At 31.5% G+C, this 17,791-nt stretch overlaps 1 protein-coding gene across 1 annotated transcript; it reads right to left on the minus strand.

The window, feature by feature from the left end:
* Positions 1-620: 620 nt before the first annotated feature.
* On the minus strand, positions 621-6,965 carry LOC133789481 (uncharacterized). Its single transcript, XM_062227333.1, has 4 exons — positions 6,775-6,965; positions 5,133-5,258; positions 4,045-4,158; positions 621-991 (listed from the first exon to the last, which is right to left on the minus strand). Exons 1-4 carry the CDS (start codon positions 6,859-6,861, stop codon positions 875-877), a joined length of 444 nt encoding a protein of 147 aa, XP_062083317.1. The 5' UTR covers positions 6,862-6,965; the 3' UTR covers positions 621-874.
* Between the last annotated feature and the right edge of the window lie 10,826 nt (positions 6,966-17,791).

Below are 17,791 nucleotides of genomic sequence, written 5' to 3' on the forward strand. Positions count from 1 at the left end.
TCTATTAGACTTGGAGACAAAAAAAATCCTCCAATTATGCATTGATATTGTCTTCCAAAATCAATTTTTGCTTGCACCATCACCATCAAATTAGTATTGAAATTGTTCAATAATTGTAGAAAAAACACATAAAACCCAACTTTTTAGATTTGAAAAAAAAAACAAAAAATTGTAGACAAAACAGTTCAAAATATTTATAAGATTAGTTCATATACAAATCACTACATATGGATTTTCTTGAGTTTAATGGACTCAAACTTTGAATTTTTAAGTGAACAACTTTTTTTTTTTTCGGTAATTTTAGAAGGGAAATATTAAAAAAAAAAAAGACATAGTTGAAATGAGGGTAAGAATTAGGTGAGAGGGGAATTCGGCTTTGGATTTTTTTGTTTTAGTGAGAGGGAAAAAGAAGAGATGAAGAAGAGAAAAAGAGAAAGTGAAAGAAAAGAAATTTGTGTGAGGGACAATTTGGTCCAATTCTGTTTTCTAAACATAATTTACAAATAAGTTGTAACTTGAGAATATTTGATCAATATGGGATATTTTGAAGTACATAAATTCAAAATTTTCATCCACATACAAAGCAAACATTAATTCGCTATATGTATTATGCTGAAAAATAATAAATTATAAATATGCTGAAAAATACACACCCAATTATTTTAGAATTGGAATCCTTGTGTTCCTAAACACATACAAATAAATACAATAAAATATCATTACTCTTAAAATAGCAGTGTGTAATGTTTATTATAGCAGTGTGTAATGTTAAAGTGGATATCATTACTCTTAAAATAAAATAAAGTAGTTGCATTTGTCTCTAGATTTTCAATAGTACTGCTTTTTTCTTAGATTTTCAATAGTACTACTTTTTTCATGCTTGGTGGCTGGTAATATAATCAATTGCTGCCTGTACGGTTCTGATTTTTTCTGCTTCTTCGTCTGGTATCTCAGTGTCAAATTCTTCCTCCAGAGCCATAATAAGCTCAGCCTGAAAGAGGAATACATAAGTAGTATATTGACAACATGCACTAGCTGGTTCGTATAAAATTTGGTGAAATTAGATTAACAAAAAAAAAAAAAAAAGATTACAAATAAATAAAAGAATGAAAACAACTCAATCCACCTTTACACATAATATTTTGACATGATTGACTGTAAAGATTGATTTTGGACAATAAAGACTTTTAATATATGATTGGAAAGTGCATTTAAATATTATATACTCAAATATATTGCCCATTCACGGGATACTATACTTTTCTTGCAAATAATTTTTTTAATATAAATTACTCTTATTTAATTAATATGAGGCAATATTATTAAATATAAGTAGTATTAAAATAAGAAGAGTGCTTTTGTCAAAAACAAAAAAAAAATGGTAAGAAGCTCTTTTGTATTCTATTTTTAGATTTATGACAAGTATTCTTTTTTAAGTAATATTTATTTGTACTTAATAATTATGCATTGATATTATAATTTTATTATATGTCTCTCTAATAAATCACTGTTTTTTTTACTTAGGGAAGAATAAAAATTAGGAAAAAAAATTATCGTATTTAAAAAAAAAAAAATACATATTCAAAAGCTTTTTTTATTTATTATAGGACAAAACAATGACCTAAATTGCACAGCAAAGTAAATACTTAAATATATATATATATATATATATATATATAAGATAAGCAAATAAAAAAGAGAAATGGAACCTACCTTATAAATGATGTCAAAAACTTGATATATATTTATTTATATCTCTTCTATATAATAAGTGTGTAGATAACGTAAATTATTAGTTTTAACAGTTTTTTATTTTTTTTAATATTAACTTTAGCAGAATATTCTCATATTTAACATAATATTTTTATATTTAACAGTAGTTTGTAAATACTTAAATTTAAATAAAATAAAATAAATAATTAAAAAAATAAAATAAGATATTTTACAATGATAATTATTTAAAAATAATAAATAATTAAACAAATTAAAATATGATATTTTTCAGATATTTTACAATAATAAATAATTAAACAAATTAAAATATGATATTTTTCAGATATTTTACAATGATAATTATTTAAAAATAATAAAATCATATGTTTTTTAACTTAAATAAAATTTAATTAAACTTAAACTCACTTATTAGAATAATACCATATTAAACATATAATATAATTTACTGTGAATTAGCAACAATTTTAAAAAAAAAAAAAAAACTAGTAAGAAACTTAAATTTAAAATCCACTTATAATGTTTAATATTACATTAAACATATAATATACAATATCTTGTTGTTACTCCCAAATTTAAAAACTAGAACAAACATAAACTTAAACAAAATTAAATAAATTATTTAATTAAAATAAGATATTTATTTCAAAAGTTATATGATATTAATATAAATTTAATAAAAATAATTAATAAATTTTAAAAATAAAACTCAACAAACGTGCATATTACTCGTTATTTGTATCTAGTATATATATAAAGAGAAAGAAACAACAAAGCACAACTGTCTATGAGGTTACTACTAAGGTTACATCAATATTTTAATGATTCATGATTACATTAATTGTAACTGTTAAATCTTTATTTAATAGTTGTGATTAATAAATCACAATTAGGTTAATAACTTATAACTTGATTTTTACCTAAGGCTGACATTTATTACAATATCTTATTACTTTAAAAAGAATGTTTAAAATTTGAATTTTTAATATAATTATTAATTTGTTTTTAAAAATTTAACTTTCCAAAATTTATATATTTATATATATATATTTTTTCATTTTATACTTCAAACTTTTTCTATTAAAATTAAAGTATTTTGTATATTTGGTTATTTTGTTGCAATATTTGAAAATAATGATGCGCTATGAACATCACGTGCATCACTTATTTTTTAATTATTGTTTTTAGCTTTGTTTTGGTACGTTAGCTTTCAATTCTTTGTTTTTTTATTAATTAGAACAAAATGCATAAAATAAATTTTAAATTGTAAGAATAAAAAAAAATATTGAAAATAAAACTCATAGCAATGTCTATTTACCGAATTTAATTACAATGTGTTCAATGCTTTTAATATTCATTTATATGTATTAATAATGATATTTTTTTAATAAAAAAAATTCTTAACTGTTTGAGTTTCATATAATTACATGCATATCATGTTTCTAAATACACGTGTACGTATTAACAATATAATTCTAATTGTTTAAATATATTGTATAAAATATATAGAAATTTTCTTTAATAGCCATTGTTTATAATTATGTAATTTTTGTTAAATAAATAATTAATTTAATTTTAACTCCAAAATTAAATTCTAAAATTGGAAATGTACATATTAGTACTTGTTCAAATTTGCAGTGGCACGTCACAAAAATATAACCACCATAATAACGTAACTATTGGAAACTCATATATTTATATATATATATATATATATATATAGGGAGCGACTACAATGTATCTTTTTTTTGCAACATTGGTACATTCTTTTTCTATTTTCGATACTTGGATAAATATAATCCAAATTTTTTTTATATGACAGTGTACATTATAGCTATCTAGAACATCCTACAAATTTTCAAGAAATTTCGAATAAATTATGGTACCAAAAATAAGGTCTAAACTGTCTATTGCATACATGCCTGTTTTTTGTGTACACGTGTAAAATTTGACAGTTTGAACCCTGTTTTCAACTTCGTACTATTAAGAATTTTTTGAAAATTTGCAGGATATTCTAAATACCTACAATATACACTGTCATATAAAAAAATTTGAGATTATATCTATCCAGGTGCCAAAAATAGAAAAAGGATACATCGGTATTGCAAAAAAAAAAGGGATGTGTTGTAGTCGTTCTCTAAAATTATAATAAAATGACTAATTATTAAGTACAAATAAGTATTATTACTTAAAAATCATATTTGTTATAAAATTAAATAGAAAATATAAAAGATAGTAGCTAAATAATTTCCTTAGCACTCCTCTTTAACAAAAATTGAGAAGATAAAAAATAATAATTGTAGTATAAATTACCAAGTCAAGAGAATCACTTCCAAGATCTTCAACAAAGCTTGCAGTATTAACTACCTCGGATTCTAAAACACCCAGTTGCTCAACTATTATCTTTGTCACCCTCTCTTCTATGCCCTGCCAAAACAGAAATTATGTATAAATTATAATGCAAGTAATTATGCTATTTTTTATAATTATTACATACAAAAAACGTGCAATACACGTTTGCTTAGTTTTATTTATAGAATTTATTAATTATAATTATTAAATTTGTATTATTGTTATATAAATTTTAAATAAATAAATAATTTTATATATAAAAGAATGACATAAACATATTAAATAAAAAAATTAAACCAAAATATTGTTTATGGTTTTTTTAAAATATATAAATATAATATGATAACATTTTTAAACATGATAATTTCTTTAATAGAAATTAAGATTATGTATTATATATTATTATAATGATATTTTATAATATTTAAATTTATATTAATATAAGTAGTAAATATTATTATAATATTAATATTTTATAATATTTGAATTCATATTAATATAATTAATAAAAAATTAGGATTATATATTATTATCATAATAATATTTTATAACATTTAATATAATTATTAAATATCTAATTTTGTATTATATATTATTATAATAATGATTTTTATAACATTTGAATTTATTATATATGTAGTCTTATATTAAATATTAATATAATTAATAAATATATATTTATTTAGTCTTAAAAGTATATTCTGTTAAATATTTAGAATATTTTGTAAATCAATAATTTCTGTTATTTACACATTTTTTTATATAGAAGAGATATAAAAAAATATACATTCGAAATTATATACAAAACAAAACTTTTTATTTATTTATTATTTTTTATAATGACTAAGGCAGAAATGAGAGAAGCATATATCCAAATTAAAAAATTAATACATATTATATTGTTATATGTAGATCGATATCAAAAGAATGTTTTATTTTTTGGAGTTTAATCTAAAATCTCCAAAATTCTCGTGCAATAACAAAATAATTAGCCATAAAGCATAGTAAAATAAGTTGATCAACAATAACGTATATTAATTATTACTTACGCTGCAAGAAACCCTAAGAACAATAGCACGTGGTGGCTGTGATCCAAAGTTGTAAGAGCTTATTCGGAACTTAACAGAAAGTGAAGCTGACTTCAAACCATAATCCTTTTTCGATGTGATTTTTTGCTGATCAACATGATTATATAAATCGAAATTATAGTAAATGACCCAAATATTGACATTAAGAAGCCAATATTCTCATTTTAAAAAATGTAGAGAAATAACTATTTTATATTGTTAAATCGTATAACTTTAATATACTGGCATATGTATATTAATTTTGTTTAATTAGTTTTTATTTTAAAGTTATATTGATTTTTTATGTTTTTTATGAGTTGTTGGTATATTATTTTCCAATTAATGTATATGTTTTTTGTGATATGATATATATATATTTTCGATGATAGTTAGTTTCTATTTTATTATGCATAATGGTAGTATATAATTTTGTATTATGGTATATACATTTTAATGGTAGTATATAATTTTGTTAGCATATTATATATATTTTTTGTGATAATTTTGCAAGTTTTGTTGGTATATTATTTTTAAACTCAATATATGTATTTGGTGGTATGTTATATTATTCAACAACCCATAAAAACGAAAAAAAATCAAAAGAACTTTAAAATAAAAACTATGGAATTTACTCAATTGGTACCTTATGTTTTTGCAAAGTATCATTTAGGTACCATCTGTTTTCAATAATGCTCATATGGTACCTTGTATTTTAAAACTATACATATTTGATACCCTAGACTCAGATTTGATAGATAAAATTTTGTCAATATGATCAAACTGTCATCAGTTATATGTAATTTAAGTAATTAATTTTAAATTTGGAACTTACATAATTGACAGCAGTTTGATTAAATTGGTAAAATTTTATTAATTAAATTTGAGTTTAGGGTACCAAATATGTACGATTTTAAAATACAGGGTACCATATGAGCTTAAAAACAGAGGGTACCAAAATGATACTTTTAAAAAATACAGGGTACCAAATGGTTACCTATCCTAAAAACTAATATACATATACCATAATATTAAAATATTTAGAATAAAATAATAAAGTTTGCTATAGGACATTTTGGTAATATATAATATTAAAAAGATAGGGAGGTTATTTTGGTACCTTATATAAATATATATATATATATAGGACATAATGTTTATATAATTTATTTACAAGTAATATTTTAAAATTTTTTTATAAAATACGCTTTTTATCAAGTTGATTTGTCAACTTCTCATTATTATTATTATTAAATTAAGTCAAAATATTCAATAAATGAGTAAGCTATTCATGAATGATATTAACAATTAACCAAAGAAAAAAAAAATCAATCGGCCGGGCTATTTAGTATTATTCAAAATTATATTGTATCTCTATAATAATATTAATTATGTATAAATTTACATATAAATATTTATAATTACATGTAAAAATATAATATATGTATGCACTCAAAATTATTTAAATAATAAAACCAATTTCCGAAAAGGATATTACATCCAAATTAACCTTCCTATAGCATCAACAATATAACTCAAAATATAAAGAAAATTAAGTAAATATGATCATGCTTTGAGAAGGAAATTATTTGAAAAGAAGAAAGTAATATTAAATATATGTACGTACAAAGGCGATGTGGTGCAACTGCGGGGAGCGAGATCTCAAGGAGATCACTGAATAAGCTGCTGCTGCTGCTCCTGTTATGGCCGCCATTGATGATATGAGAGAAGAAAGTGTAATAAGGAAATTAACTTAGAAAAAAACTATAGCTACTATGAGGGTATTAATAAGGAAATTAATTCAATCAAGTAAACAAGTGTATTATTATTTATTCATTTATTGCTTTTCTACCTTCCTTTAATATATATATATATAAAAGTATATAATATATAGCTCGTGGAAAGTTTGGTTGTTGAAATATATATAAACAAATGTATTAATTAATATATATATATTTATATATTCTTCTTCATCATACGTTTTCACGTGGGTATGTTCATGAGCACAATTACCTAGCTGGTGCTGCTGCTGATTATTTAATTTTATATCAATTAGAAAATAATTATACTAAGAAACAAAGAAATAATAGCCTTAATCTATTTCAATTTTCAAGAAATGTCTAGGTCTCATCTTATATGATCAAAGACATAGATGATCAATGGGAAAGAGTCTTCAATATTTTTATAAATGAATTTTTAACTGTTCTTACAAATTTTACCGAAAAATATTACAATTCATTGTTTTTAGTCTGAGAGTTTGCGAAGATTGAAGAATACGTGGGTTCAGACATGGCTTGGTAAACTCATTTTGAGGATTAATGATCGTTCTCAGCATGTCTTGATATAAGGTGAAAATGGATGACAAAAAATGTTATGTTTCTTCAAACTTGTATTTTTTATTTTTTGTAGAAATACAAAGTTTGAAAATCAATGGATACTGCTTTTTCAACATCAAATTAAATTTATTTATTATAAATATATGGACAGTGGTGAAGCCTGAATTTGAGTTTAAGAAGGGCTAAGTATAAATTTCTAATAAAATTAATAGACAATATATGTAAACTCGCCTACGTAAATATTGTGCTTTCTATGCGCCCCTCAAAAATCGCGTTGGCAAGACTTTTTCCAGACACAAGATCACTAACGCCAGAGGACCCAAACTTTTGCACATGCAAAACCTTTGCATGCGCTAATCTGCACCTGCAAAAGTGTTCTCTTGAATACAACAAAGATGCATTAAGAATGTGTGTCTTGAACGTTCTACCTCTTGAGTTAGTCTTATATATGTTCATTCATTAGACTCTTTGCAGAATTTTGAAGTGCTTAACACTTCCCTTTCATATATCTAGAGTAGTCAGAGATGAATTTAGTTAAGATCTCATTCTCCTTACTCAATTTCTTGGTTTTCTTTCTCGCAAATCATGTAATGTTCATTGTAGTGTAAAAACTCGAGAGTTTAGTATTTCTATCCCTAGTGCATTGGAAAGAAAGCGTTGACCAGTATCCAGGATCATTGCATTGACATGTATTAATTGAAGGAATAACAATTTGCGTATTGAAGAAATAAAATTGGTTTTGTACTTAGGTGAGTCTTGTGAGTATTTTGTTATATTATTTTATAATATAATGTTTTACATTAAATAATTGTGACAAAGAGTGTCACATGTTGTAATATACAAATAAGAGTTACAATATTTTGTATAATGTGTCATACAAATGTGTGAGATATTTGAGAGTTACAATTTTAGTAACAAATTTGTAACTCTCAAATACTGCCAATTATCGTGTAGATTTGTTGTTACACAATTTTGAGTTGAATTTCTCAAAGTTATAAGTGAAATGAATGTTGGAGACTTGGGTTTAACCTCAATAATGTGTTTGGGGGTTACAAAATCAATTGAGAATAATTTGGAACCGTTTGGAAAAAACAGCACAAATTTGTGTGCTGAAATTGGCCAGTGGCCGCGGCCAGGAGCATTGGTGCCTGCGATCTGGGTAACAGAGAGCTTATACAGCTTATACAGTGGCTGCGGCTGCAAAAAATGTTGGGAAAGCTTATACATGGTCTTAATTATTTTCATGTAAATCATATACTAAACACATTAATATAAGACAATCTAGAACATGTTTATATAATTTTATTTAAACAGAGATAATGATAAGAACACTTACATTATACGCAACGGAATGTATTAGACATTCCTTCAATTTCTCTAACCCTTAAATCATTTCTGTCACAGGGTATCACCAAGAAACTGAACTGATCTTCAAATTTCTTCACAGTCTTCCAAAGTATCCTTAGAATCACATAGATTAGAGTGGGCAATTATCAACACTTGAGATAGATACAAAGAGAAGAAGAATAGAAGAAAATATTGAGGCTTAGAAAATGACTTATGCTATAGAGAGAATCTAAAACCTAGAGCATCAAGAATAAATCTTCTCATCTTCTCAAAACAAGTGATTCAAAAATCTGATTTCAACTCTTACTTAGCATTCCTTTTATAGGCTCAATTATGTCATTTATTTTAATTAAAAAATCGATAAAATAATAGATAATATCAGCCATTAGGTCAAAATTCTCATGAGCTTTAGGCCCTTGAAATTTCTCATTTAATTATAAGCCAGTTGGACTTAAAATCAATGTCTGTATTATTTTCTATCGATTAATTAATTAAATAATAAAAAATTTAAATCATTTATCAAATTAATTATTTATAATTTGAACATTGATTTAAACTTATTTATTAATTTAGACATCAATTTGTCTTAATTAATAAATCAGCCATAAAATCAATTTTCTTCTCTAAATTGTACAACTCTGTGAAACTATCCAAAATTGACCTAGTCTAATTCTAATTGATAATTAAATCAATTAATTGAGACTATCTAGATGATTTTATCCAAGGTACAGTGGGGACCATGGGCTTATGAAATCAAGCTCCAATAAGTTATCATAAATTTAACAAATAAATTTACTAACTTATTAATTCCTCGTGACTCCACTAAAGAGTCAGGGTTGCACTCTTGAATTCATAGAAAACTCTATAAGAAATATAGATACGTTATTAGTTATACATTGTTACAACCATAAATATCACTCAATCCTCTATAGACGGTCTACAATGAGATGAGACTAAAAATACTGTTTTACCCTTCATTGTATTTTATCCTTAAAACACCTAGTTCCTTGTAAATGATATTTGAGTAAGCTAATACTAATTACTGAAATGAGATCTCTATTGTAACGCCCCAACTCCTGGGACCATTACGGTGTGCCTTGTAAACAGTGCTAAACTCGCTAATCGAGTCATTTGGCCAAAACGTGATCTAAGTATGATTAGCGGTTTAGGGTTTAAACATTTTGGTAATGATGTAACGTTTCACTAGAACGTTTAATATATACATTGGGATCCCAAAAATATAAATTTCAGAGTTTATTACAGAAAATATTCACAACAAGCCGTTCTAAGCGGCAAAACAGGGTTCAACCCTAGTTCCACTTTAAACCTCGGCCGTGGCGGTCGAGCAGCTGCATATGTACACGTCATCACCTAAGCTCTCCAACTCAAGGATGGTCCAGCTTCCTCTTGCCTTTACCTGCACCACATAGCACCCGTGAGCCGATGCCCAGCAAGAAAACATAACACTTTCATAAACATTATCAAATGGTTATCATTATAATCACACTAAACATAAAGCTTTCAAACCAATGGGTGATCATCACATGATTCTAGCGGGAGAGTGGCTGTTAAGTAAGCCACCAGCCTCCAAGCTCTGCTTTCTAGCGGGAGAGTGGCTGTTAAGTAAGCCACTAGCCTCCAAGCTCTGTTTTCTTGCGGGAGAGTGGCTGTTAGGTAAGCCACTAGCCTCCAGGCTCTGTTTTGTAGCGGGAGAGTGGCTGCTAGGTAAGCCACTAGCCTCCAGGCTCTGTTTGTTCATCGACCCTCAGGGTCGGTCAGGCATTAATGCTCCTTGAGTCATTCAATGCTAGTAGTCGATTAGATCTAATCTCTGTTGGCTTGCGTGATACACGCTAAGGCCGTTCTGACAAATAAGTCAGCGCTTCCTGACCTGTGTCCAGTAACACTGCCGAGCCTGACAAATAAGTCACAGCCTCACAACTGATACTAACACTTTTGTTGATTCTGACTAATTAGTCAGTACCATACACAAGTAAGCAATGCTATCAACATATATCATATGCCAGTTATCCAAGAATAGGGCATTCAGCATGCTTACTAAACAGTTTCCAGCATAATCATAATCATGCACAAATTCAGAGACTCAAGCTCTGGCCAATCTCATATTCATCATTCATGGCATGCCCTCATCACATGTTTCTCGTGCATCACATGCATCTCACTTAATCATCAAGCATGCCTCAACAACCGTCATATGCAAATGGGCAAGATTGCCAAGCATTCATTATGCTATCAACATTTACTTTTAAACATCCAACATGCATCAATAATAACCATGCATGTCATACTCAATAATCAACCAACATGCTTCAATGATAGCCATGCATGTCACATATACACAGGGTACAGTTTTCTTACCTCAGATTCGAGCTAGTACCAATATAAGAACGATCCTTGAGAACGATCAACCTTTAAGTCCTTAGCGGTCACCTAATCATAACCATATATGGAATACCATTAATAACATGATAATAAAAGGTTCCGCACCAATATCTAGCCCCCAAGAGATCAATCCAAACTAATCCAAGTAGTAGGGACACTCCCGAGGCCCATAGCTAAGTTCCCGGGGTCAAAACGGGCAAACGGGGTGAAAACGGGGCAGGGGCTGCGGCCCTAGCACCTTGGGCCGCGGCCCCCAGGGTTCTCTGAGGCAAGGGCCACGGCGCCCAGCAAGGGTAAATTCCTGGCACCTGCTTCTTCGAACTAGGGCCGCGGTGCACAAGAACAGGGCCGCGGCCCCCAACCCTGGGCCATTCCCAAACGCGTTTTAAACACTCCAAATCTTCCAAAAACATACCCAAACATTCCCCAATCATCAAATCAAAGTTCCCAAGCTTCCCAATACTCCAAAACCCTCAAAACCCAAAGCTCAAACCAACCAAAAACTCAACAATTCACAAAGTCCAATTCTAAGCTTTAAAACTTTAAAAACTTAAAACTTAAAACTTAGATTACCTTCGATTGGGTTGTTTCCCATCAAATCCTTCGGTTAAGAAGCTTCTAATATTTCCTAGGATCGCTATGCCTCGACCCTCGCTTGATTTCGACTCCTAGAACTCAAGATTCCCTCAGAAAGGCTCAAACGGTAAAACGGACTGTTTTGAGAGAGAACGAGAAGTTTCTAACGTACGTTCTTATCTGACAAGCTACTTCAAGCTTAAGTAACCTTAAATAAAACCTAGTGCTCGGGGTCCCGAAAACACCCCCGGGGACACTATAGTCAAAAGTCCCAGAATTTCACCCTGATCTCAAATATTCCCAATTTATCACCAAATGGACATTTCTATTACCCCAAAATTGACCCCGTTATGGTAAAACCGCTAACTCATAATCTTTGATCGTCTCATGCCGAATAGCTCGAATATATCTCCATAATAATAGAATCTCACTCACAGATTACAATATGCACCCAATAGGCCAAATTACCAAAATGCCCTTATCATTTTAAATACTCCCATACGCATGCATTTATCATCATATAATAATATAATTCACATTAACATGCATATATTCATTTTATAACATATTAAATCAATTACGGCCCTCCCGGCCTCCTAATCAAGGTCCTAAACCTTATTAGGAAATTTGGGGCATTACATCTATCATTTAGCACCTTGAACCAAACTAATAGGAAACCATCATTTTACTTCTTCATCCGAAACTATAGATGTTCATATCTATGATTAACACTCCCACTCAATTATACTACCGAGTTCCCAAGATGTAAGTATGGGCAAGTTCGTAGGGTAAGTTGGTAACTGTTACACCCAAATTTCCAGAATAGAAATTTTGATCTTGAAAGTCAGGTTTGTAAAGTGTAAGCTCAAAATGAGCAAATTCATTATGTAATCAATATTAATGAGAATTGAGTTTGACAGTCTCACTCAGTATTAAAACGACGACGTCGGAATTGGTAAGTTCGGAACTACGCAGTCTCGACGGTGTTTCGAGATTATAAGTCAAGCTCGAAGCTACAATGACAAGGGTTCAACACTTGTATAACTTTCCTGGTTTATTTTTTGGTATCAGACAAGAAGGTTCGAGCTTAGGCATTGTGAGCTTGGAGAGGATGATCTCGATAAAGTTACTTGTTAAGACCGAGGTAAACCGAGGTAGAGAGCTCGTGACGATTAGTCGATCTCGAAGGTATGTACGTCATACGTTCGAGGTCGATAATCTAGTGTGAATACGATTACTATTTGAAAATCCCTATATCTAGGGGATTTGTTGTAATCTGTTAATAAATCTCGAATGTCAGGGGACATTATATATTTAAATGCATTTGATTGTATTTATTTGAAATTTGAATCATAACTTCCCAAAATGTGAGGGAATATATTTTGTAAACCAGCCAATAAATATACTGGAGAAATTCATTTGTAGACAGACATAAATTGGTACTGGGAATACTCTGTTGAATTTCTTTCTAAAAGCTTTGAGAGAATTCCATAGTTGAATAATATCAACTCGTGGACTAGGAAGATTTTAACTACTGAACCACGTAAAAATTGTGTTTCTTATTTATTTTTCTAATTTTGTGTTTAGTGCTCTTCATTTCTAAGTTGACGAAAAACAACGTCAACAATTTGGTGCTTTCATTTAGAGCCATTAAAGAAGACGTTAGCCTGTTTAATCAGAAAACCTCCTGAATCATTAATGGTTGCAGCAAACAACCTTAGCACCGATGGGCTACCATTGCCCCAAATAGCAGAGGAGCAAAATCCTCATACTGAAGACTATCCACGACGGCTTGGAAAGCAGCCCATGGCTGACCCGAACCCTGAAGAGAGGAGTGATCCATCCAGTTCTCGGGGGCCACCTCCTCCCAGACCTGATGAGGATCTGTACTGCAATCCTGAAAGATATGTTCTTATCGTGGAACTTGAAAATCGCTAACTACGCAAACAGTTGGCAGAGGCGACAAAGCGCAATGAGGAATTAGCCAGGTAGGCTGCTGAAGCCCAAGCACCTCCCCAGAGACCTAGAGGACGTCCCCATGGGAGCACAGCTGCTAGAAGGGCGGAATAAGCGATGCAGCAAAATAAGCCAAGGTCCCGGAGGAACACCTGGGCTGAGGCCACTGACAACCCAACTGCAGAGTTGTCAGCAGGGACGGGTAATAACCGAGCTCCTCTAGTAGATTGGAACCTGAATCCCGACGTTGCAAGAAACAATTCGGAACCTATCCAGGCAAGCTCTTGGCCATATAGGCCCAACAATGGGAGACAGTCGTTGTCGCCCATAAGACATCCACCATCACCAATAAGGCACCCCTGACCAATCCGAGAGGTCCCACGACCTACACCACGAAGACTGTCTCACATTGGCAGTTGACATGGAAACCAACAGGCCGGACCTAGATAGGGAAATGAAAGGGAGGTTACCCGAGAGCACAGAGCTCCTCAACCTTTGGGAAGCCAAATCTCAAGATCACAATCTGCTGGGGTAAGGAGACCAGCAGGGGACCCACCTCGTAATCATCGAGCCTCGCAACCAAAAAAGGGTTGTAAGCTACGCAAGCAAGAACTCGGATTACACTCTGTCATTAAGCATTTATAATACTGAACCTAAACATACAGGGAATCGGGGGAATCATCCTGATCTGTGGGATCACCTAAACCATAACTGGGAACGGGATAATCCCCCAAACCCTGATCTGCGAGACCATCTTAACGGTCATAAGCAGTCGGCATATAACCCTATGCTAAGACAAGGAGTTGGAGTTTTTATTAACAATAACCAGATCCCTTAAGTTCAGGCTCGACCCCCAGTGGATCTGGTACAAGAAATGATTGATTAGTTGGAAAAGATCATTCAGGCTTCTGCAAGACGAGCAGAGCCGAGATAAGGCTGAAGAGTCCGATGAAGAGCTCGAGCCTTTTGCCCCGCATATTTCTAGCATGCCATTTTTGCAAGGGTTTATGATACCCCACGTACCACCATTTGATGGAAACTCAAACCCGTATAGTCATCTGAGCACCTTTAATACCATCATGTGAGCCAGCAATGTTGGCTACGAGCTCAAATGTATGCTATTTTTAGATACTCTTACGGGACCAGCAAAAAACTTGTTTGAAAAGTTTTGAAGACATTTGATCTCGTCCTGGGATCAATTAGCAAGAGAATTGAACAAGAGATTCAAGGCTATGGTTGGCGTCAGGTCCGAAGCCTCAACCTTGACCAATGTCCGACAACAACAAGAAAGTGATTAGCAAGGGTAAATCAGCTCATGGCTTGTACATCTTGGACATGAAGCATCCTACTTTTACTATAAATACTGTCAATTCGGTTACTGTTGATATATGACACTCTAGATTAGGACATTTATCTTCAAAATTACTTGACATTATTAGTTCTACTTTACAATGTAATACTGCCAATTTACATAAAAACTCTACATGTTTCATTTGTCCAAAGCTAAAAAAAATGTTTGCCTTTTCCTAATAATAATCATTTTGCTTCTGCTATTTTTGACATCATACGTTGTGATATTTGGGGACCACATCACACACCATCACACTCAAATCACTGATTTTTCCTTACTTTAGTGGATGATAAATGTAATGCCCCAAAATCCCTAATGTGGTTTAATGGTTGGATTAGTAGGTCGGGAGGGCCATAATTTATTTATTATGCCATTAAATTATTATATGCATGTTTATGTGAATTATATTATAATATGATGTTAAATGCATTCATGTGGGTCCACATTTAATTATAGGGGCATTTTGGTAATTTGGTCCGTTGAGGGTGTAATTGTATATTTGTATGCATGTTGGTGAATTATTGATGAGGCCACATTATAATGTGGATTTGTTCGAGCCATTCGGCATTAGACGATCTTTGAGTACAAGTTAGCAGTTTAGCCATAACGGGATTTAGTTCGAGGCTCGGGGTGAGTCTTGGGGTAATTTGGTGATTAGAGCGTTGCCGGAATTAAAGGGTAACAAGATATGAATTATTGGTATTTGAGAATTTTGGGAATAACGGGAATTGGAGGGTGTTATTTATGATTAACGAAATAGGCGAAAAAGGACGGTTTTAACCTTTGGAGCCTTTAGAAAACTTTATTTGACCTAGGGGTAAAAATGTCTTTTCACCTTAAGTCATATTTAAGCCATTGAAGGCTGTAGAAGTTAGCCAAAACAGAGCATAATAACATCTCTCCTGTACATCTTTCCTTCTCATTTTCTCTTCATTTTCTTCTTGGATTTTTGAGCTTCTTTTGAGGATTCAAGCTAGGGAAGTGGATCTTGAGGGCTTAGGATTGTGTTCCACCATTAAAGAGGATCCTAAACTGAGCTTGAGTTAAGTTTCTAGCCATTAAAACTCTGGTTTGCTCTATTTTTGTTTTGGATTTCAGCTTGGATTTCTAGGTTGGTTAAAGGGAGTTGATGGGATTTTTTGGCTAGAGTTACTTAGGTTATGATGCCTAGGACATGTGTAGATGGTTTTTGGGTTCATTTGGGACTTAAAATGAGGTTTGAAAGCTTTTGGTTTAGGTTGGAAATGGTGGTGTCGAAGGGGGAAAGATTCAGGGCAAATTTGCCTAGTTGTAGCGCTACAACGCTACTCAGGGGGCATCCTTCTCTGCTTAGGGCGCTGGGGCACTAGGGGGTAGCACTACAGTGCTACCCTACTCTTTCAGAATCCCATTTTGGGCATTTTTAAGGGTTTTTGGCTTGGGGTTTCAATTCCTAAGGCTCGGGATCGAATCTACTCACCGTTTGGGTACAAGTCAGGGTCCCGGGAGTAAGGTTTAGGCCAAGACCCTTTTATTGTTGACTCCATGGTCACTCATTTGGTTTACATTAGTGACTCACTCATCAATCACTCATCTGGTTTAAGCTAATGACTCGGTCACTCATTTGTAAAGGGTGCGGAACCCACATTATTGACTTACAACATCAGTCACTCATTTGTTTGGGGCTATAAGTCCTGGATGATTAACATGATCATCATTTGATATTATATACATGCAGTATTGAGTTTTCTTGCTGGGCTTTGGATCATTGGTGCTATGTGGTGCAGGTAAAGGGAAAGAAAAGCTCACCTAGCCTTGAGTGGAGAGCTTAGGTGGTGATGATACATATGTGGCCGCTTGATCACCACGGCCAAGGAGTTTCTCGGAGAAACTAGGGGATTAACCCTATTTTTGCCGCTTAGGTCAGCGGGTTGTAACTTTTGCAATGTAATGACCATTTTTATTGTAAATAACTTGTAAACGCTTTTATGGTTCCATGAACAATTTAATGTTTTAAATAAAAATATATCTTTTTCTTTTTGATTGGTTTTTCACCTTAACCTATTAATAATACATAGATGCACGTTTATATCTGTTGATCGCGTTTTTGGCCAACGACGTGTAGATGTCAAAATGACAAAAAACCTTCAAGAGAAATATACGACACAGACAATTTTTATAGTGGTTCAACCCCAATGTGTTGGTAATATCCTAGTCCACTTAGAGTTATGATTATAGATCTACACTCAAGATCAGATGAACCTGAGTCAACTGAGTTTCTTTAGTGCAAATGAAATGAGTACAATATTTCTCTCCAGATACAAATATTCTCTCAGAAAATTAGAATCGAAAAATCCCCCTTTATGATGCCATGGGCCTTGTATTTATAGGCTCAGGATCGTACAAATGATGTCCCCCATAATCGGGATATTTCGCTATTCTCACTATATTCAATTAATAATAATATTCAAAATACAACAATACACTATTTTTGTGGGATAATCTGAGAGATTCTCGCACAGGTATGACCGATTCTTATTGAAATTGTTACTGGGATCCTTTGTGTAGCACTGTTCTGTCTAGTCGGCCCACATAACACTTAGGAGGAGAACTGAAGGACCAAAATTCCTCACTGGTCGGCCAAACCTTCACTGATCGGCTAAGACAAGTGACTGGTTGGACAAGCACCTGACTGG

Source organism: Humulus lupulus, chromosome 7, assembly GCF_963169125.1.
Source record: "Humulus lupulus chromosome 7, drHumLupu1.1, whole genome shotgun sequence".
Classification (NCBI taxonomy): domain Eukaryota; kingdom Viridiplantae; phylum Streptophyta; class Magnoliopsida; order Rosales; family Cannabaceae; genus Humulus; species Humulus lupulus.